At 49.8% G+C, this 22586-nt stretch overlaps 1 protein-coding gene and 1 pseudogene across 1 annotated transcript; one reads left to right on the top strand and one right to left on the bottom strand.

The window, feature by feature from the left end:
• Positions 1-872: 872 nt before the first annotated feature.
• Positions 873-3584, top strand: LOC101551071 (myeloid cell surface antigen CD33-like). Its single transcript, XM_012935297.2, has 5 exons — positions 873-909; positions 980-1357; positions 1525-1797; positions 2171-2209; positions 3484-3584. Exons 1-5 carry the CDS (start codon positions 873-875, stop codon positions 3582-3584), a joined length of 828 nt encoding a protein of 275 aa, XP_012790751.2.
• Positions 3585-19347: 15763 nt separating this feature from the next.
• Positions 19348-19714, bottom strand: LOC101551337 (ubiquitin-like protein 3; annotated as a pseudogene).
• Between the last annotated feature and the right edge of the window lie 2872 nt (positions 19715-22586).

The raw sequence follows: 22586 nt of genomic DNA on the forward strand, positions 1-22586 counted from the left end.
TGAAGTGGTGGGGGGAACTTTGAAATACTGGTGGTGAGAAGGTGTAATGGTGGTGGGATTGGTGTTGAAATATTGAATGCAATCAATTATTGTGAACAATTTTATGATAATAAAATTTAAAAAATTTTTAAAAAGAAAATGAGACAAACAGAAGAGAAGAGATCAGGGAGGTTTCTGTTCCACACTTAAGACTTAGAACAAGGAATTGTTACAGCAAAAGGGGGGAGGAACCCCATAATGACAGCACTGCGGGGAGGGTGCTTGCCTTGCACACGGCTGACTTGGGTTCGATTCCGGGCATCCCATATGGTCCCATCAGAAGTGATGTCTGAATGTAGAGCCAGGAGGAAGCCCTGAACATCATCACATGTGGCCCAAAAACCAAAGAAGGAAAAGAAAAAGTGGGAGGACATTCTCCAGTCAGATGCCCATTTAACTCTTTACATACCCAAGGGCCTGCTTTGTGGGACAAACATTTTGGGGTTCATCTGAATGGTGCTTCCTCTGGGAGAAAGAGCAGAGACAAGTGGTCACGGGACACCCCCACCCCTTCCCTGCTGTGGTGGCTTTCCGGGTTTCAGGGCGCTCTGCTCTGCATTCGGCCTTCGTCCCCGGCCTGTCTCACGTCTCTGTTCCCAGCATGCTTCCTGCCAACTTCTCTGGGGTCTCAGGTCTGGGGGCTGCCCCCTTCGCTCCACATAGGATTAGTGGGCTTTGGCTCTGAGGTGCCCCTTCTCAGAAAGGCTGAAGCCCAGTGCTCAGAGCCCCAGCTCCCTCCAGCTTCCCGGGGTGCTCCCCATGAGTGCTCCCCACGGCCACCCTCACTCTTCTCTTCGTCTCCCTTGCAGGAAGCCCAGAAGCCACCACCTCACATGTTGCCACTGCTGCTGCTGCCACTTCTGTGGGCTGGTGAGTGGGGCCAGGTCTGAGGGCTGTGTGTACCGGGGGGGGGCTGCCACTGACCTTCCTGTCCCCACAGGGTCTCTGGCGCAGGGGGCAGACTACACAATGAACATCAAAAGCCACGTGACAGTGCAGGAAGGGCTGTGTGTCAAGGTGCCCTGTAACTTCACCGTCCCCGATGCCGTCGCATCTTCAGAAGAGCTGGTTGGCTCCTGGTTTCAAAAGGGGAGTGACAACCTCACCTACCACCCCGTGGCCTCCAGCCACCCCACTCAGCAAGTGGAAGCAGGTGCCTGGAATCACTTCCTGTTCTCTGGAAATGTCTCAGCCAACAGCTGCACCCTCATCATCCGAAACGCCAGGAAAGAGGATGAGGGCGAATACTTTTTTAGTGTGTCAAAAGGCAGCGTGGTCTATAACTATATGGATAACTTGCTGTCTGTCTCTGTGACCGGTAAGGTGCCAAGAGGGACTGCAGGGTTGGGGCGGGGCTTGGCATACCCTCTCCCTGGGGGAGATTGTCAGGGGCTCAGAGGGAAGCTAAACCGAAGTTTGAGATGCTCCCCAGGAGGTGCCTCAGACTCTTCCCCCTAACACCCCAATGCTTTTCTCTCCTCACAGACAACACCGTGGTCCCCACTGTCTTGACCATTGACTCCATGGACCCTGGCCGCCACATCATCTGCTTAGTGCCCCAGAGCTGTGAATGGGAAACCTCCCCATTCTTCACGTGGTTGTCACCCGTCCTTTCCTCCCTGGGCCCCAGGACCACACACTCCTCCATTCTTAATTTCTTCCCAGAGATCGAGGACAGAGGCACCAGACTCACCTGTCAGGTGTACTACTCCATCCCAGGTGTGGTTCGGGAGAAAGTCATCGTGATCAACGTCACCTGTGAGTGTGGCAGGAGGGATATGTGGTCCCTGAGGATGGGGCGTGGGGTGACCACAGGAGAAACAGTCTGGCTGAGCATTGGGCTGTGAAGGACACAGTCTTTTTTTTTTGGGGGGGGGTCACACCTGGCGATGCACAGGGGTCACTCCTGGCTCATGCACTCAGGAATTACTCCTGGTGGTGCTCGGGGGACCATATGGGATGCTGGGATTTGAACCCGGGTCGGCCACGTGCAAGGCAAATGCCCTACCCGCTGTGCTTTTGCTCCAGCTCCAGACACAGTCTTTATCAGTGTTTCTGTAATGTCTGCAGGTCGGGGGACCCCCCCATCTCCCACTGTTCCCACTAAAAGGGAAACCTTCTCCCACCCTAGGCAATCCAGAGAACCCGGAATCATGTGCATCTTCAAAACGTAAGCATGAGCCAGGAGCAGATGTGGTCACCAGGCGAGATCCACCCTGGCATGAAGGGGATGGGAGAGTGGGCACAGCATGGCTAGAAAGGAATGAGCCACCTCCATCAGCCTCAGCTCTGAACTAGTGTGGACCGACTTTCCTGCAGACTGAGCCTCCCCATGCAGGCTCTACCTAACCCTCAGGCCCCAATGCCCGGGGGAGACATTCTAGTGGAGTTGACATTTCAGAGCTGACTGAGGGTCACAGTAAAATGATGGGAAGGAGAGACTTCCTTCCCCAGTCCGCAACCACCCCCCACCACCCGGCCAGTGCACAAGCTCCCCCTCTGTTGACACCCCTGCCAGCTGGCATCCTGCCCCAGCCAAGGGACCTACCTAGACACTTTATCTTCTCTCAAGAAGACATGATACTTGAAAACATTTCAGCAAATGAGCATCATTGTGAGTGCGTCTCTGTGTTGTGGGACAGGGTCTTTTGACTGCCCCAAATCTTCTGTGCTGCAAGTGGTTTTCTAATTCATTAGCACCCCTATATATATCCACACTGATATCTTTATTTGGAGTCCAGTGCTCCGCCACTGTCCTGTTCCCATTGGTAGTGGTCCTGGGTGGTGATCTGTTAGTGCCGTGCCCTAGCGTCCGTTAGATTGCCAGAGGACACATCTCTGACCCTGGAGCTGGGCCCCAGGAGACATGACCGGGCAGGGCCAGGGAACTGACTTTTATGACCTGAAACTGATAACTCTACCTCTCTACCTCTTCCAGAACTTTCTGAAGTCATACACACACACACACTCTCTCTCTCTCTCTCTCACACACACACACACATACACACACAGACACACGCACACACACATACACACACAGACACACAGACACACACACACACACACACACACACACACACACACACACACCAATTGCCCTGAATTACTCTGCAGAGTAGGCCCAGAAAGGAGATGAGTTACCCCCAGAGGACAGAGAAGAAAGGCGGGTCACCTTGAGCAAACTCGCTGTCCTGAATGCTCACAGGGCCACAGCTTCAGGTCTGAGTCTTGTGGAGACCCCTGGAAATGCTGGACAGGAGTGTGGGTGCGTGGGGGCGGAGTTGGATGGACTGTGTTCTTCCTTCCATGTCCTGGAGGAGACTGGTGTCCCTCACAGAGGGGAGAACCCAGGGGCTGAATCCTGGGGCCTCTTCTCCCGTGCTGAAGCGGGAACTCACGCTCTCAGCCAGAGGAGGCTTCATCCCTGCTCTCCTTTGTCTTCAGAGACGAACACAGTCAAGTTCGGATGGTTTGATGGGGCCATCGTGGGAACCTGTGTCACGGTCCTGCTTGGTGTATTAGTCTACTTCCTTTTCTTCATGTGAGCTGGGTCAGGGGGTCTGAGGGAGAAGCCTGGTGTGGGGGTCGATCGGGCCTGGGGCCAGGTGGTGGTTGTGTTGAGGCTGAGAGGGCACCGGGGCTGGGGGGAGCCGGGTCCCTTGCTGCGAGTCTCCCCCCGCTTCAAGCTCCTCAGAATCTCGTCCGAGTCTGTTTTTCAAGCTCCTGGTCCTCCCACAAACCGCCCCTGTCCAGCTCACCCTCCAAGAACTGACCCTAAGTCGCGAGCCTGGTCTCTCCCCTCAGAAAGAAGACCAGGAGGAGGAAAGCAATTACCCACCCTACTGAAGAGACAGCTTCCTCCCCGGTGAGTGATGGCACGGGCACCCCGACGTCCCCTCTGTCCCCCATGGTCTGGGGCAACCCCACAGCCATGCCCCATTCTGCATGTGAGAAGCAGGCTCAGCTGGATCCTGACAGAGGCCGTCAGCCTGACCACAAACAGGGTCTGGTGAAGCCCCCAGAAGTGGAGAAGCCCCCAGAAATGGAGACGCCCCCAGGGACGGAGAAGCCCCCAGAAAAGGAGAAGCCTCCAGAAACGGAGAAGCCCCCAGAAACGGAGAGGTCCCCAGCAGTGGAGAGGCCCCCAGCAGCAGAGAGGCCCCCAGCAGCGAAGACGCCTTATCGAGTAGCCCGCCGGACTAGCACCTGGTCCATAGGAGGTAAATGGGATAACAGGGAAACAGGGGCAAGAATGTTTGTTGTGGACTTGGGTCAGCAGGTCTAGAGGGGCTGGTGAAGGAGGGAGGAGCTACACACATAAATGAGGAGCAGAGTGGGGAAGGGCTGGTGATGTGATGGCAGGCTGGAGACAAAACTGAGTTCACTACCTGCTGTCTAGACCCAGTGTTTGTCAGTTCACTGACAGGCAATTTGAGGAGACACGTCTCTAACCCTGAAGTTGGGTCCCAAGAAGACCTGGCCAGGCCAGGCCAAGAGACTGACAATTCTTACCCGAAGCTCTGAGAACTCCACCTCTTCCAGAGCCTCCTGGAACCACAAAGAAATATCATTGATCCTGAATTCTTCAGCCAATGACAGAATTTCATTTACTTTTATGACCTAGTTGTATACCTATCACATCTCTATCCACTCATCTGCTCATGGGTATGCCACAAGGGTAATAGGGGTGCCAGGAATCAAACTATCACACCAGCCCAAGCAAACTTGCAATGGCTATACAACTCCCTGGAAAGTATCTAATCTCTCTTAAAATTAAATTCTTTCTTTCTTTGTTTTGGAGCCACACCCAGAAGTGCCCAGGGTTTACTCCTGGCTCTGTGCTCAGGGATCACTCCTGGTGGTGCTTTGGGGACCTGGATCAAACCCAGGTCAGCTGCAGGCAAAGCAAATGCCCTACCTGCTATACTATTGCTCTGGCCCACCCCCTCTTAGACTTAGATCCTATCACTGAAATAATAGTATTTCCCACATAAGTCTTTATACAAGTCCACTTCAGTGAGTGTTCATAGAATTGCAATATGACCAATATGTATTGGATCATGGAAGACAAGGGAATTTAGGAAGTATTGGAAGGAAGAATGAATGACCATGCCATTGGGGGTAGGGACCCAGTTCATCATCTCGCCCTGCACACAGAACAACCAGAACTCCAGAGGGTCTTTCCTCGACAGTGTGGACTTAAAGGTGGCTAGATCCACCATGAGTGTGAAGCAACAGCAGCCTCGACTTTCCCATCACCGTCTCCACTCCAAAGCCTGAGGAGGAGATGCCCAAGACCCATGAGGAATTGCTGGGATTGTGAATAACATCACACATATTCACACGATACTTTATGGGTAGTCAGTGATTCTTAAGAGACTTAACGCCTCCACAGCTATGGGAATTATCAGCTTTCCATGAACTTCCTGCAGCCCTTCACAGTCTTGAACTTTGCCATCAGTCATGAGATCAACCCAAGCTCTCTCCATTACTAAGGAAAAGGCCTCATGCGAGCCACCTAACTTCTGTTTCTTGATTTCATGACTCGAGGAAAGGGTGGCTGAAGTTCTCCCTCATTCTTGCTCTATTCCTACTAAACACAATCATATATGGAACTCATGGAACATGCCCGCCAAGTTCTATTGCCATGTAGGAGTTTGGAGAATTCTGTTTCCTCACACCTTGGACAACAGAGTGGCACTCGTAACCCCAAAGAGGATAAAATATGGTGTCATAAGGTCACACTCAGGGAAACCAATGTGGTACTTGTGGTAGGTTGTATTAAAAAAAATACAACCACCACACACTTCCATCAGAAGAAATCGTAGAGTCAAGTATCTGTTTATGACCAGGTCAGGGTCAGTGAAGGGAGCCGTTCTGCCTCTTAAACACGCATAACACCGATGGACAGGACTCTGACCCAACAAGATACACGACTATGATTCCCTCTTGCATCCTCTACCGAAAACTCTCAGCCTTGTCAACAGTGCCAGAGGCACTAAGGGAGAGTCATGGAAATGAGTCAGGAGAAGCAAGTTGGTTATGAGACGGGATGGAAGGACCGACAATGTATTTGGATCCCTCCTTCCACAGAGGAAGCACACATAGACTTATTTCCAAAACTCTGAGCAAGAGCTGAAGACCCATGACTTGTGAGGTAGTCTTCGTTCTGTGGGAAGGAAGGGAGTCCCAAGCATAACTAGTCCCAAGCATCTACCTCTACCTCCAGCAGCCAAGGGATCAACGGCATCCAGAAATACTGACCAGAGTCTGTCCCTCTCATCCCAGGGACAATGAGTTCTGTGACCAGAACTGGAGAACGAAACTAGGCACCTCAGCTGAATTTGACTCCTACTCTCGGGCATTTCACCCTTTTCTGCTTTTCTGCAATTTTCTGTCAGACCTTCTGGTAACTGCTCCTTATCTTACCATCTCAAAGTGACTATCTAGCTCAGTATTAACAATATGATTCTAGCTCAGGCTGTCCCCTGAGCCCAAGGTCTTCAAAGACACAACACCTGGTTCTGTGAATAAAGCTGGACACTGGAATTCCTGCTCTCCCAAACTCCCATTAATCCAACAAAGCAACTATCAGATATCGAACCTTATAAAAAAAACCATGTCCAGTAATAGTCACACGTTTAGAGCCAATAGTCTCCTTTATAGCCAAAATGCAATCATTTCAATTGCCTTTCTAGAGATAGAGAAATATAAAGCTCAATGTCTATTCATATAATGTAATGACTAGTAAATGTCTTATTCAATTTAGGGCAGGGGAGACAATGTGGACTGGCACTTGTCTTGCATGCAGTGTGGCTGCTGCTACCTGAGTCAAAGCCTCAGCACCACATATATGGTGCCCTGAACATCGCCTATTGTCAATCCTGAGAAAAAAGCCAGGATTAGTCCCTGAACACCACTAAGGATGTCCCACCCCTCCCTACCCCACTAATTTAGATACCAAAATCTTGAATCCACTTCAGACACATTATGAGGTCAAATACATGGATACAGGGACCTAAGAGAGGGAGAAAAAGGGAGAGAGGGAGAGAGATAGAGGGAAAGAGAGACGAGAGAGAGAGAGGGATAGAGAGGGAAAGAGAGACACAGAGAGAGAGGGAGAGAGAGAATGAGGAAGAGAGATAGGGAGAGAGGGAAACAGAGAGAGATATGGGAGAGAGGAAGAAAGAACGGGAGAGAGGGAGAGAAAAAGGAGAGAGAGTGTCGAAGAGAGGGAGAGAGAGGGAGAGAGGGGAGAGAGAGAACAGCGTGTCAGTCATTTGCCTTTGTATTTGGCCAATCCAAGTTTAATCCCTGGCACTGCATATGTTCCCCTAAGTTGCCAGGAGTGGTCCCTGAGCACATCCGAGTGTGGTCCAAAAACAATAATACACATGCAACTGTGTATATATTCAAGAAAGTCTCAAATAGTGAAATTACTTCACACTGATGGAGCATTATCTATGGGTACTTGTGATGGGGATGTTAGATGTGAGCTCAGAGTTGTGGGAGAATCTTTCAGATTAGTTCTGGAGTTGAACTACATTGGGGTTGTATATTTTTAATTCATAGAAATCACAGGAGATAGATGGCATGTTGTGTGTATTTTAAAGTTCATTATTTCTTTACCAAACTGGAGATTCACTGTCCCTCCATCTGAGAGTTTAACTCAGGCCTCTCAATTCTGTTCTGTTCATTTGGTCTGCATGTCTATATTCCAGGACCATGGAGAGGGGTTTTTGTTTGTTTTTGGGCCACACCCTGCTATGCCCAGGGGTTATTCCTGGCTCCACACTCAGGAATCACTCCTGGCAGTGCCTGGGGGACCATATGAGATGCCGGGGATCAAACTCCAATCAGCCAGGTTCAAGGCAAATGCCCTCCCTGCTGTACTAGCCGTGGAGGTTTGATTACTAGCTTTATAGTACAATTCAAAGTTGGCAAGTGCTATAACTCCCATATTTCTTTTGTGTGGGTTTTTTTTTTTTTTTTTTGGTGGAGGAGGGGGACTGGGTATCACACCTGTGCTCAGGGCTTACTCCTGGGTCTGTGTTCAGGGATCACTCCTGGAAGTGCTAGAGGGACCGTATGAGGTGCCAGGTGAGATGCACGCAAGGCAAGTGCCCTTCTCACTGTACTACTATTGCTTCAAGCCTGAGGGTCTGGTTTTTTTTTTTATGATAAAACCAAATGTATTGGGTTCCTGTATTCCTTTATAAAATAATTTAAGTGTCAGAGTGATAGTATAGCAGGTAAGATCCTGGCCTTGTGCACATCAGACTTGTGATTGATGCTTGGTGCTCCATATGGGTATACTAAGTAGCAGATGGTCTCAAAGCATGGAGCCATAAGTAAGCCCTGAGTAAGGCCTGAGGTTGCTCTTTGGCCCAACGCCCTGTCCCAAATGTGGAATAAGTTATTTTACTTATTGGATGCTTACTTCCTTATGTACCAGGGAGAGTGCAAAATCTATGTTGAAAATACTGAAGGGACATTTATCTAGGTATGACTGCTTTGTGAAATTTGTGAAATCTCTTACAGACTGATGTTATGATGTGCCATGGTCGGGAATTGGCAGATGTGAGATTTGAAGTGATCTGGATGGAGCCTGAAGCTAGCATTCGAGCCAGACACCCGCCCATTTTTGGAAATGCCATCTTTTGAGGCCCCTGGAACTATGAGAAGCATACATTTTTCATATGACAGGAAATGCTGGTCTGCAGGGACAGGGTCTGTAATCCTACCCCCAGCACCCTGAATGCAGTAGGTTTTATTGAAATATTCCCTGCGCTACCTGGGAGAGTATGATCTCATTCCACTTTATGTGAAGATTCTGGGAAATGCATGTGGGACTTAGAAATGCAGGGAAGGACTTGGACCAACAGCTGAGGGGCGTCGCGTACACCTCTCAGAGCCCCCCCCCATCTCATGGACCCCTCAGTCATGAATCACATCCCCAACATTCTCATTCCAGGGACTTTTTTTTTTAAATTTTGGGTCACACCAGGCTTTCCTCAAGGTTCACTCCCTGGCTCTGCATTCAACGATCACTCCTGGCAGGGTCTGGGGGACTCTATGGGGTGCTGGGGATCGAACCTGGGCTCACCATGTGCAAAGCAAGCGCCTTCCCCGCTGTGCTCTCACTCCAATCCCCTCATCCCAAGGACTCTGGATACTGGGCACCGCCCCCAGAAGATGAAGTGCTCTGTGCCCTGCATGGGGTGGGTCATGTCTCCCTGCTGCTCCTTGACATCAGTTGCCCCCTCATAAACTCCCCCTCTGACCCGTGACCTGGGACCAGTGCACCAGCCTCCCTTGCCAGCTGCACTTCAGATAGCGGGTATGACTATGGCAGGAACCTTCAGGTCAGTGACTCCTGTGAATGTAGGGGCAGGATTCCCAGAATCCTGTGGGTGTTAGGGCAGGGGAGTGTCCCAGCTAGCACACCGGACACTGGTGCTTTGCGCTGAGGCCTTGCTGAGCTGGGCCACATAAGCCCTGTCCTTCCTGCTAAGGTGCGACTCCCGAGGGCCTGGGGATGTCCTTACTCTACTCCTTCTCTAGGTTCTCCACAGACCCCAGCATCCTACATCCGTCTTAGAAGCTGGTATGACTGAATGGCATCACCAGGGCTCAGAACCGGCTCCCAGAGCTTGGCTGGTGGGACAGGGCGGTCACCAATTAGACGGGGTTGCCTGTGAAGGCCCTTCCCTGAGGGAGTCTGGATTCTGCTCTCACAGGGGACCCCCCCTTCCTCACCACCCCCACGAAGCTCTTTCTGTGGCACCCTAGGGACACCTAATGTTTTAGAGCCTTGAGGGGTCACAGTAAATTGGTGAGAAGATGAGAGTAAGAGAGGCCAGAGAGACAGGATAGAATCAACCTGGTCAATGTTCCCTGAACCCCAAACTACTGGGCGTTCCACAGAGGCCTCTTCAACACAGACATGGTGAAGCCCGCATCTTTCTGGCCCCTCTCCTGGAGGACTGGAACGGGGCACCGTAAGGGGAGCTTCTCACGGAGCCTCCATCTTTCTGGGGTCCAGCCCCTCGCAGAGGCCTCATTATGACAAACCTTGCGCAGTCACTGTCACCGCAGCTCCTGGGCATGAGAGTCCCTGTGGGCTGCGGGTGTTGCCCTTCCTCGGGGGTGCAGGAGGTCTGCAGCCTGCTTCCTCTGAGGCCCCATTCCCCCATATTCAAGAGAAATGAAAAATGGCTCTTGTTGCAGGGAAATTGGCTCCAGTAGGGGGCTGGTTTCCGGAGCAGAGGACCACCCCTCACCCAAGGCGCCCTGCTCAGCAGGGCTACCCCCAAGGCACCAGGAGCCCTCAGCACTCTCCAAGGAGTACCTATGCGCTCTGCTCCCACCCTCCATCCCTTCCGGGAACCCCAGTTCTGCAGTGAGAATTTGGAGAACCAGGGCGGGAGTGATGTCACCGTGAAGAGGGAATTTGCCTTGCACATAGGTGACCCAGCACCCCAATTCAATCCCCAGCACCCCAATATGGCCTTTCAGGCTCTACCGGGAGTGATTCCCTGAGCACAGAGCCAGGAGTAAACCATGAGCAAAGTTGGATGTGGCCCCAATACAACAACCGAGAAGCCATTGTGAGAGGCTTTGGGCCTGTGGTCTAAGACAGGCATCTGGATGTCTGGAGCGACCCAGCCAATGGAGGTTCTTGTTATTATAAAACTTCAAGTAAGTTTTCCAGGGCTGGAGCCAGAGGACAGTGGGGAGGGCCCTTGCCTTGCACACGCTGACCTGGGCTTGATTCCCAGCATCCTGTAGGGTCCCCCAGATACCGCCAGGAGTAATTCCTGAGTATAGAGCCTGGAATAACCCCTAAGCACTGTTGGTGTGGCCGTCCCCCCCAAAAATAAAAACTTCAAGTTTCATCCCCTTTCTATTCTCCTTCGGAACCCCGGAAACAACGGGGTTTCTATTTACTTTGTGTTTTCTTTCCTCTGTATCCTTTAACTTGAGGCTCAGGTTAAATTGTGTTCATGGGAATGGGCAGTTTTGTGTCCTCAGTAATATGAACGGCCGTGTTTCACCCTCACCAGGGCAGGCAGGTGAAACCCACACATCAGTGCCCATGGCAGTGGCCACTGGGACGCCCCTCCAGGCTGCGTGCTGCGCCTTTCACCGTGGACTGTGCCGAGCTGGGCTTTCCAGATGGCGGGTCCTGTTGGTCCTTCCATTCTGTGGAGTGTGTGTCCATATTCTACGGCTAGTCTCCTGGGCGATGCACATCTGGTTATCATTCAATGAGGAAGTTTCTTAAAGAACAGATGTTGGCCCTACTCAGCATAAATGGCCACAAGTCTGGCACCCCCACCTTTTAAAAAAATTTCCACATCATTGATTTATGCTTGTATTTTTATTATTTCCATCCTAAAGTTACTGCAGAATCTCATTGTTATCCTTTTTCTTTTTTTCTTTTTTTTCTTTTTTGTCTTTCTGGATCACACCCAGTGATGCCCAGTGATTATTTCTGGCTCTGCACTCAGAAATTACTCCTGATAGTGCTTGGGGGACCTTATGAGAAGCTGGGGATCAAACCCAGGTTGGCCACAGGCAAGGCAAATGCCCTCCCCACTGAACTATTGCTCCAGTCTATTCTTCTTCTCATTTCCTTTTTATTTTTTGCACTCAAAGTCATTTACAGATCTGGATTTACATTTACATTTACATTTACTACAGGATGAATTTTTTTAGATGACTTCTGTATTCGCAAGCTGTTAGCAAAATCAAACTCTGAATTTCCTCCATCATGCGTACACACACATACACACACACACACACACAGAGTTTTGTTCCAACAATACAGATTCATCTCCAATAGACAAGCTGGGGCTTTGGTCATGTCTGCACTGCCTGCTCCTCCTTCCTCAATGCCCTTCCTCATCACCGTCTTACTGATCCTGCTATTGTGTCAGTGGGACTTCAGATACCGACCACCTCCACCGGGCAGACCTCCTAGAGCTGTCATTCTCATTTCACTGCCACTCCCGAGCCCCATCAGCCCAATGTCAACAACTAACAGCACAAGAGCCATGTGGAAGTGAACAGCTATTCCCAAGTTATTTCTTTCAATTTCCTGTGTCGCTATTTTTTTTTTTTTTTTTTTTTTTGCTTTTTGGGTCACACCCGGCGATGCACAGGGGTCACTCCTGGCTCATGCACTCAGGAATCACCCCTGGCGGCGCTCAGGGGACCATATGGGATGCTGGGATTCGAACCCGGGTCGGCCGCGTGCAAGGCAAACGCCCTACCCGCTGTGCTATAGCTCCAGCCCCTGTGTCGCTATTTTTTAAAAAATATTTTCTTGTTACTGAAGTGTCCTGTTTCCGACTGTGCCAATATTTAGGCTCTGTGTACAAAATCTCTGTGGCTGCACCAGTGTCCCAACACCCTCCGCCACTGTCCTCGGGCACGTCTCATCTCCCCGCTTTGGCTTGGTTTTTCGGACACACTCAGCAGTGCTCCTGGCTCAGAGCCAGCAACCACACTGTCAGGCTTTGGGGACCATATGTGATGCCAGAGACGGAAACTGGGTGGGGCACTGGCAAGGCAAGCGCCCTCCCCACTGTGCTGTCTTCCCCGCCCCGCCACGAGGTGTGGTTGAGGTTCCATCCTCAACGCCCCCGTCCTGCCTTGGTGTCATTGGAGATGGAGCAGGAGGCTGAGGAGAGGGGAGAGCCCCAGCCCACCCTGAGCCCCGCCCGCCCATTGTCCAGGCTGTGTGTGTCTCTGAGCTCACAGCAGCTGTGAGGGCCTTGCCCTCCTACCTCAGCCATCCACCCACCCTTGTCAGGGAAGGGGGTCTGCTTCCTGTTTGCCCCCCTCTCGACAGAACAACGGAACTGCTCACTCAGTCTGTGCAAGACGACACCAGGCCAGCAGGGAGAGAAGAGGATACACGGACCCTATGTGGTTAATCCTGAGGTGAGTAGAAGGCATCTCATCGCCCACATCACAACTCTCCTCCTCCAGGCAGACCCCATGGATTGCTCGCAGCAAGAGCAACGCTTAAACGTTTCCTCCCTCAAACACGTTCTCTGCCACTTCCCCATCACTCTGCCGATAGGACCTGGTCTGTTTCTTCAGAATCAAGGGTGTTTCTCCCCTAGGGCATTATTCGGACACAATCTCTGACCGTTACTCCCCCTTACTCACCTCTACCTGAAGACTGTCTTCCTCTGAAACCAGCTGGTCTCGGCTCCTCCCTCCATCTCTCTCCTCCACACACACGCATCCAGGCTGTTTATCCAAGAGATTGTCACCGCCATCACGCACAGGGTGACTCCCAGTTCAGACATGAGGTGTGACGGCTGCTTGGTCCCCTGGGAGCTTCCATTCCTTCCCTCCCCCTCCCTGCATATCCCACATCTCGCCAACCGCAGCCCCTGGCTCCCTGAGGCTTTGCAAGTGCTGCTGCTCCTCCTGAAATGCTTTTCCTAGCTTCATTTTTACTGTTCTTGTCAGTAATCTTGCCTGCAGTCAGTGGTCAGGGATCACACTCATTCAGTAGTTGTGTGTCACCAACCTGGGTGTGTGCCTGCAGTGAAGTGCAGTCACAGCGTCTACACTCCGTGTCTCGGGAAGCACATCTGGGGAGCAGGGGAGCACCGTCTTGAGTGACAGAGCTTGTCGAGTGGTAATTGGGTGAGGAAAGTTGTGCAGGTAACAGATACTGTGATGCCCAGAGGACAGGTCCAGCCTCCAGGCAGGACGATGCCTCAGAGTGAGGAGGAAGGGCGGGAAGCAGATGTGGGGAGCCTCTCCACGGAGGGCAGTGGGGAGTGAACATGCGGGAGTGGCAGGCAGGGGTGAGGTGAGAGCATGGGCTGTTGGTCACGAGGGATTTTTATCAGGATGAACCCCCTCATCAGGGTGATGGAGACTGGCTCTAAGTATGAGAGAGAGAGGAAGAGGTGTGGGAGAGAGAGACAGAGACAGAGAGGAGGAGGAGGAGGAGGAGGAGGAGGAGGAGGAGGAGGAGGAGAGAGAGAGAGAGAGAGAGAGAGAGAGAGAGAGAGAGAGAGAGAGAGAGAGAGAGAGAGAGAGAGCCCCTCACTGAGCACCACAGGAGAAGAGATCCATACATGAACCAGGGAGGTGGGGAGGGTGAGCACCTGGGATTGAGTCTCTGCTGAAGGTCACATAAAGGATTATCTAGTGGACGTGACTGGAAGGAGAAAAGCAGGATAAGGTCAAGGGTCCCTGTGGCAGACAGGAAGGAAGAAAGACAGGGAGGGAGGAAGGGAGGGAGGGAGGGGGAGGGAGGGAAATAGGAAGGAAGGAAGGAAGGAAGGAAGGAAGGAAGGAAGGAAGGAAGGAAGGAAGGAAGGAAGGAAGGAAGGAGGGAGGGAGGGAGGGAGAGGGAGGGAGACTTGTGAGCACAGAAACAGGAGTGGAGGGTGCTTCTAAGAAGGCCCTGACCCGCCCTGGTTCCCTGCAGATGCCTGCCTGGCGTCACACACACCTCTGCTTTGCTCTGCTCTTCGACATGCTCACCTGTGAGGGGTCAGTTCAGGGGGACACGTGGCCAGGGAACAGGGATACACCCAATGCAAATGCCCTGATTTCAAGAGGCAAGTAAATGTCACCAACAGGCAGAGACCATCTACGCATCGACGTCTGGGAAAGGACCAGGGGCTCCAACAAAAGCAGAAGCAAAGGCACAGTACCCAGGGTCAACACCAGCATTCACCCACGCAGGACGTGCGCTTCCCACCGGCCAAAGCCCCTTCTCCAAGAAATTCAATGTTATATATATGTATATATAGTTAAACTGGGCTCCAGATAGAAGTAATGCCACTCTGTGATGCAAAAGCAAGGAATTTTATTGCTAACTGGAGCTAGGGTCAAGTCCACACCGACACAGCGGCTCCAAGACAAGGACCCCGACTCCAGTTTCAGGGGCATTTTATAGCATATGGTTACATAAGCGACTCATTCTTGGCGGTTAACAAAAGACTATTTCTGGCACTAGCATTGCTGATAGGCACATGGTGATTGATTGAGTCCACTTGCTGGGCCCAAGGACTTTCCAAGTGGGGTCTTGGTTGGCTAGTTTTGCATTGCTTCACCTCTGGGAAACTAAAAATGTTTCAGTTCCAGGAACGGAAGCTGAGACCTAGCTGATTTTTCTCATTTCTGCCGCCTGTCATGGCATTGCCATTGCTTATTGTGTGGTTCATCTCAGATAGATAGATAGATAGATAGATAGATATTTAAGGCCTCGCAGGAGCCAGAGAACCAGTAGATGGTTTAAAACAGTTTTCTTAGTGGGCAATACTGCTTGACATCATTCATATGGTCCCCTGACTACTAACTACCAGGCACAGCCCAGGAGACCACTGAGTATGGGTGGGTGTGACCCAGAAGGCCCCAAGTACAGCTGGAGTGACCCAGCTAGTCCCCAGCTCTACAAGCACTGAGTCATACCCCAGCCCTAGCGCCCTGCCACTAGTCCATTTGGCCAGAAATGTTCCCTAGGGACCACCAGAGCCTTGCTTTGGAGACAGCCCAAATAATTCATTAAAAAAAAAAAAAAGACTTTAACATTAAGAAAGTGAAAGCATTATTTTGCTACACAAAAAGGATTTGCATGTATTTTGCTCCAAGACATAAAAAGAGTCAATGAGCCCATGAAAATATGCTCAACATCTGCAGTTTAGGTTCATGAGACTCACAACCACACACAAAGTTGCCTTCCCACACTCAGGATGGCGAGAGCAAAGGGAGCTAGCGCTGACAAGGATGTAGGGATTCCGACCTCGTGCTTTGGTCTGGAGAACATTTGCGGTTCAAATGTCATCCAAAAAATATTAGTTCATGACCCAGTACTTTCATGTGTGGGTATAGCCAATTCAATTGGCGTTTCAAAAACCCATAAAGAGCAGTGTTGCCAAAAACTAGCAAACTCAGGTATGCATAAACTAAATATGATCTCGCAGCCAATGGAGACACAATGGACTCATAGCCAATGGTCTATAGAGGAAAGAACAGAAACGGGGCCCCGTGCTCAGCATGGATGCTCAGTGTGGATGTTCACAGGAAACTGGACCAGCTCAGAGAGGCGCATGTTGTGTGATTCCACCGCTAAAGTGTACAGAGACTGAGGGACAGTGGAGCTGGGCAGGACCCAGAAAGGGACTGAGGACAAAGAGGATATGAGAGTTATTTTTTTCTTTTATGTATATTGAAAACCAATCAAAGATACTTTAATCATTGATCCCAATTAACAGATAGTCTTTAACTTTGGAAAAACAGAAAGAATAGTCAGAATTAAAATAGGTACTAAAAAAAGAATTACCAGCAGTAGTTTGCTATACAAAAGAATAGAGCCATAGGAGCTGGAGCAATAGTACAGTGGGTAGGGTGTTTGGCTTGCACACGGCCGATCCTGGTTCGATTCCCAGCATCCCATATGGTCCCCCAAGCACCACCAGAAGTAATTCCTGAGTATATGAGCCAGGAGTAACCCCTGTGCAATGCTGGGTGTGACCCTAAAAGAAAAAAAAAAAGAATAGAGCCATAAATGGCTTAATTACTCAATTGAGGAACTACCAAATTCGGCTTTTGCAAATACTAACAATTCACATTTGAGCTAGCCAACAAAGCGTACAAATATTAAACATTCCGTAAGTATGACATTTTAGTGACTACAAAGACTACATATGTCTACCCATGATCTACACACATGAGCCACACTGGGAACACACCCCAAACCAACAACAGCCTAAGAGTTAAATGAATTTTAAAAGATTCAGAAATAAAAGCAGAAAATTTAACATGAATAAGATAGAGTTTTAAACAACTATTGACCTAATCAAGACCTTTAAAATTACCACTAAATGTATTATAATTTTAAATTTAGTTTTACAGAAGGAATCTATAAGTATAGGTTACAGGAAAAAAACTGTTTAATGCTACTTACATTCATTTTAAAATTCTGCTCTATACAAATTTAATAATGATCAGTATGAATAATATTTTTGTAGGTCTACTGCATATAAAGCCTGTTCATCAAAGCAGTAACATGAATGAAATAACCAGATTCACCTTCAAACAGAACTGTTCATTTGAAAAAATTTACACTTAATGTTTGTAAGGGCTGTGGACACTTACTAAGTTACAGAACTTAATGTCAGCCTGCAATTTATTTTATTTTTTTTTGCTTTTTGGGTCACACCTGGCAATGCTCAGGGGTTACTCCTGGCTCTGCACTCAGGAATTACTCCTGGCAGTGCTCGGGGGACTATATGAAATACTGGGAATCGAACCAGGATTGGTCGAGTGCAAGGCAAATGCCCTACCCGCTGTGCTATCACTCCAGCCCCAATTTCATTTTTAAAAAGGCTACAGTTATGTATATGGAATACTGTTCTATACACCACATGCTAATCTATATTTATGTTTTATATTTTGGTATTTTACAAGTGTTTATCAAATATATTCTACATACATTTGTAATTCATCCAGGAAGAATTTCTTCCCAGTGAAAAATTATCATCATCATCATCATCATCATCATCATCATCATCATCATCATCCCATTGATCGTTGATTTTCTCGAGCGGTCTCAGTAATTTCTCCATTCGTCCTAGCCCTGAGATTTTAGAAGCCCCTCTTTACTTGTTCTTCCCAACGGTGCCACATTAGAGGGTCTTTCATAAAATTTTATATTTTTACAGATTTAGATAAAACTAGTCATTCTTTAGCACTGTGCAAATTGTTTTTTAGCATACCAATTTTTAAACTATTGGTATAAAACAGGGCTGGAGTGATAGCACAGTGGGTAGGGCGTTTGCCTTGCACGTGGCCGACCGAGGTTTGATTCCTCCGTCCCTCTCTGAGAGCCCAGCAAGCTACCGAGAGTATCCTACCCACACGGCAGAGCCTGGCAAGCTACCCGTGGCAGACTCCATATGCCAAAAACTAACAAGTCTCCCAATGGAGACGTTACTGGTGCCCGCTTGAGCAAATCGATGAACAATGGGACGACAGTACTACAGTGCTACAGGTATAAAACAAAAGAATGGCATCCTTACTCAGGATACCTTAAAAATTACCTTTTGGTGTTAATACCTTAAAAATTACCTTTTGGTGTTAATACAATTGCAAGCACAAATATCAAATGCAAACTACAACAGAAAAAAAATAAGTACTATGAGGAATTTTTTAATTTTAAGAATTCATCTGAACTCTGAGTAAGACACTGGACACAATTATAGATGAACAATAATGGAAAAATTCAACTTGCTAATATTGCAGTACATAAAACTAGGGAGTTAATAAAGGCTTTTTTTTTATTATTTCTGCATAATGATGAAAGTCTATGAGTGGAATTTCCCCCTCCCACATTACAGCTAGGAAATGTGCACTCGCCCCTTTTTGTACTGTGTGAATAAGCACTGTTACCCTCTGACTCGAGTCAAGTTAGGGGGCTGTAGCGATAGTACAGTGGGTAGGGCGTTTGCCTTGCACGCAGCCGACCTAGGTTTGATTCCCAGCATCCCATATGGTCCCCCGTGCACGGCCAAGAGTAATTCCTGAGTGCAGAGCCAGGAGTAACCCCTGTGCATCACCGGGTGTGACCCCAACAACAACAAAAAGAGTCAAGTTAAAGAAAAAACAATTCATTTCATCAGCCATCGACTGAATGCTTTAAACAACAGGCACTTTTTTAGGTTTTTTTTTTTTCACTTGTTGCAGTGAAAATAGTCAGTCAGTTTAGTTCTTCTCTGCCAAGTGCAGCTACCACAGCTGACTTGGTAGAATTCACCCAACATTTTAGTAGCTTTCCCTTTTTCCATCTCAGTTGGCCTAGAAGCTTAACTTCATTAATTGCTGAGTGTCTTCCAGTGTGGAATTGTACATGAGTATTTCTAGGTACCACAAAGTAAAGAATAAGTCCTGCTGATGAAGAAAATAATGCCCATCATTTTCATGCAAACTGAATTTGGAATATCTGATCTGTTAGTTCTGGTGATAAAAACTTTCATGGCAGCAACATTTCTCCTATGAATGGCAACTTGTTAATTTTTCTCCTGGAGAGTGACTACATTCACAAACCATTGTGCTCTAACCTTGCTGAACATCAAGGAAAATACTAGAAACAGAAAAATCTTATCGAAAAACATTCTTGGTTTTGTTCTACTTACCTGAGAAATGAAGACAGTGTTTGTGTGGTCCCTCCATCCCATGAGTTCCCAGCAGACTCTTCTGAGGGTTTTTGAAGCAGTGTTGCGTCTCTTCTGTCTCAACAGCACGAAGGACAAATCCTCAACCACATCAACTTAGTGGACAGCTTGTCAGGGTCACACAGCATTTACTCTTGTCAGTCTTTTCACTATTTCTCTGACCTTGTGAGTTTGGCTCTGGCAATGTCTCTCTGGCCACCCAATGCGTCACTGTTGTTCTCCCAAATGGAAGTTTTGATGCTCCTCGTGTGACATTTCCATGTAGAAATCGACCTTGATAAATAAGTCACAGAATACTTGGACTGCTGACTTGCTCTTCTTCCCAGTCCATGGGCCACTTGTCATGCACATGCTTTACGATGTCCAAAGCTGAATTAGGTGAAAAGGAATTCTTTCATCTTCCAGCTCACCAAGATGAGGTGTAAATTTATCATATCTTCCGGGACATTCCTGGACATCTTGTCATTTGAAAAGACACCCAAATGTTTATGGGGAGGGAGGGGAAATAATGAAAAGAAAAAGAAAAAGGAAACACAAAGGAGGTGTCTTTAAGCCACAGAAATCAGCTGGAAGGATCTTGATAGCTTCCGTGCTTTTCTGCAAAAAAGGTTTTTTATTTGTTTGTTTTTTGGAGCGATAGTGCAGTGGGTAGGGTGTTCTCTCTCTCGGAGAGCCCGGCAAGCTACTGAGTGTATCTCCCACCCATGGCAGAGCCTGGCAAACTCCCTGTGGTGTATTTGATATGCCAAAAACAGTAACAAGTCTCACAACGGAGATGTTACTGGTGCCCACTCAAGCAAATTGATGAGCAAAGGGATGACAGTGGTACAGTTTTTTTTTTTTTAATTTTTATTATATCACCATGTGGAAAGTTACAAAGTTTTCAGGTTTATGTCTCAGTTATACAATATTCAAACACCATCCCTTCACCAGTGCCCATATTCCACCACCAAAATCCCCAGTATACCCCCCGCCACAGCCCCCCCAACTGTATAACTGATGAATTTCACTTCATTTTCTCTCTACCTTGCTTACATTCCATATTGCAAAACAAAACTCACTATTGTTGTTGGAGTTTCCCCCCAATGAAGACAGCCCTACTAAGGAAGCATTTGATAATTGGTTTGTCATTAAAAGATTGTATGTTTTCAGTTTTTAGAAAAGGTCGCGCGGCCGCTGATGCGGCCGCGCCGCTCGGATGTGTTCCAGTCCCGCAACCCGGAGCCGTGTTAGTGGCTGTTCAGTGTCGCCAGGGCTCCATCCGGAGAAGGTGTGCCTGCTGTACCTCCTCCGTCTGGATCCCTGGTGTTGTTGGCCCGGATTTGGGTCCGGAGCATTTCTCCGGCCGAGTTGCTCACCAGACTGCCTGGCCTCTTCTCTGTTGAAGGTGGGAAGATCACAGTTTTTTTTTTTAATTGAATCACTGTGAGATAGTTACAAGCTTTCATGTTGGTTTCCAATCACACAATGATCAAACACCCATCCCACCACCAATATCCTGGGTATACCCCCCTTTCCCACCCTGCCCGTCTCTATGGCAGACAATATTCCCCATACTCTCTCTCTCTCTCTCTCTCTCTCTCTCTCTCTCTCTCTCTCTCTCTCCTTTTGGGCATTATGGCTTGCAAAATAGACACTGAGAGGTCATCATGTTTAGTCCACTATCTACTTTCGACACACATCTCCCATCCCGACTGATTCCTCCAGCCATCATCTTCTTAGTGATCCCGTCTCTATTCCATATGCCTTCTCCCCTCCGCTCATGAAGCAGGCTTCCAGCTATTGGGCAATCCCCCTGGCCCTGGTATCTGCTGTCCTTGGGTGTCAGCCTCATGTGATGTTTTCTGGGCGCTGGGGCAGAGAGGATCAAGGCATGTGCCTCTGCCTGGGTGTGTGTGGGGGGAGGTGGAGGTTCCGGGTGGGCAGCAGCCCCTGTGGTGTCAGCGGCAGCCCCCATTCGCCGTCTGCAGCCCCGTCGTCACCCTCAGCAGCCCCCGTCCTGTCAGCCACCCCGTCGTGTCAGCAGCCCCCGTCACCCTCAGCAGCCCCCGTCCTGTCAGCCACCCCGTCGTGTCAGCAGCCCCCGTCACCCTCAGCAGCCCCCGTCCCGTCAGCCACCCCGTCGTGTCAGCAGCCCCCGTCACCCTCAGCAGTCCCCCTCGTGTCAGCAGCGCCCCCGCCGTCGCCCGCGGGAAGGCTCGCCGCTGTGCCTGTGCGCGGGGGACGACGGTCGCCTGGGCTCCCGCGACGCCGGGACCGCTCCCGAGGGCACTGCGCAGTCGCGAGGGCCACGCGAAAGGCCGCAGCGGACACAGCGCGCCGTCGGGGCTCGGAGCGTCGTCTCGGGGCTCGCCCCCTCCGCCGCGTCTCTCCGAGTCCCCCTCCACTTTTCAGTCCGCAAGCCGCAGCCGCCGCTCGTCATCGCCCGCCAGCCTAGAGCCGTTCTTCTCGGGGTGCGAACCTCAGCTGGGAGAGAGGAGCCAGGGTGGAGGTGAACGTTACGGTGCAGGCACGGCACCGCGGGAGGCGCCGCCACGGCCGGAGGGCGGGGCCCCGGGGCGCGGCCTTCCCCGCCTGCGTTTTCCTGTGCCCTAGAGGCAGCCAGAGGCCGCAGGCGCGGCGACACAGGGCCCCCCCACGCTCCTCGGGGCGCAGAGAGGAAGGCCTGATGAACTGAGAGAGTAACTGGGAAAGGAAAGCTTATGACGGACAAAAGAGCGAAAAGATATGGGCGATGATGTAAATGCTCCTAAATACATATCCGATGGCTGTAGCAGACGCGTGGCAAGAACCCACAACAGGCCCGGGGAGCGCACCTCAGCCACATTCCAGAAAATCCCCTGCACTTAGCATGGGCTGAGCCTCTGTCTCCTGGGGCCTTTCTGGAACAGAGAGGGGGAGAGTGAGAAAGATGGAGGGAGGGAGGGAGAGAAAGAGGGGAAGAGGGAGAGAGGAGGGAGGAGAAAGAGAGGAGAGAAAGAGAGCTCTCAGAGTGACCTGCAAGTCATCAGCTGTAGAGACTTCAAGTCCCATCCCACCTCATTCCCTCATCTCTCTCTCTCTCTCTCTCTCTCTCTCTCTCTCTCTCTCTCTCTCACACACACACACACACACACACACACACACACACACACACACACACAACTCAAAGGGTCGATGGAAATTCCATACACAGACCTGATTGAAACCCTAGAGTGCCAGTCGGGAAAAGACAGAAGACAGGCTGAGGGGGCCGGAGCGATAGCACAGCGGGTAGGGCGTTTGCCTTGCACGTGGCCGACCGAAGTTCGATTCCCAGCATCCCATATGGTCCCCTGAACACCGCCAGGA

The sequence above is a fragment of the Sorex araneus genome, chromosome 8 (genome assembly GCF_027595985.1).
Source record: "Sorex araneus isolate mSorAra2 chromosome 8, mSorAra2.pri, whole genome shotgun sequence".
Classification (NCBI taxonomy): domain Eukaryota; kingdom Metazoa; phylum Chordata; class Mammalia; order Eulipotyphla; family Soricidae; genus Sorex; species Sorex araneus.

Excerpts from the sequence above, each read along its gene's own strand:
- LOC101551071 (XM_012935297.2), top strand. The coding sequence starts at position 873 with ATGTTGCCACTGCTGCTGCTGCCACTTCTGTGGGCTG. Across the intron at positions 1,358-1,524 it reads GCTGTCTGTCTCTGTGACCG|ACAACACCGTGGTCCCCACT; the intron begins GTAAGGTGCCAA and ends CTCTCCTCACAG. Across the intron at positions 1,798-2,170 it reads CATCGTGATCAACGTCACCT|GCAATCCAGAGAACCCGGAA; the intron begins GTGAGTGTGGCA and ends CTCCCACCCTAG.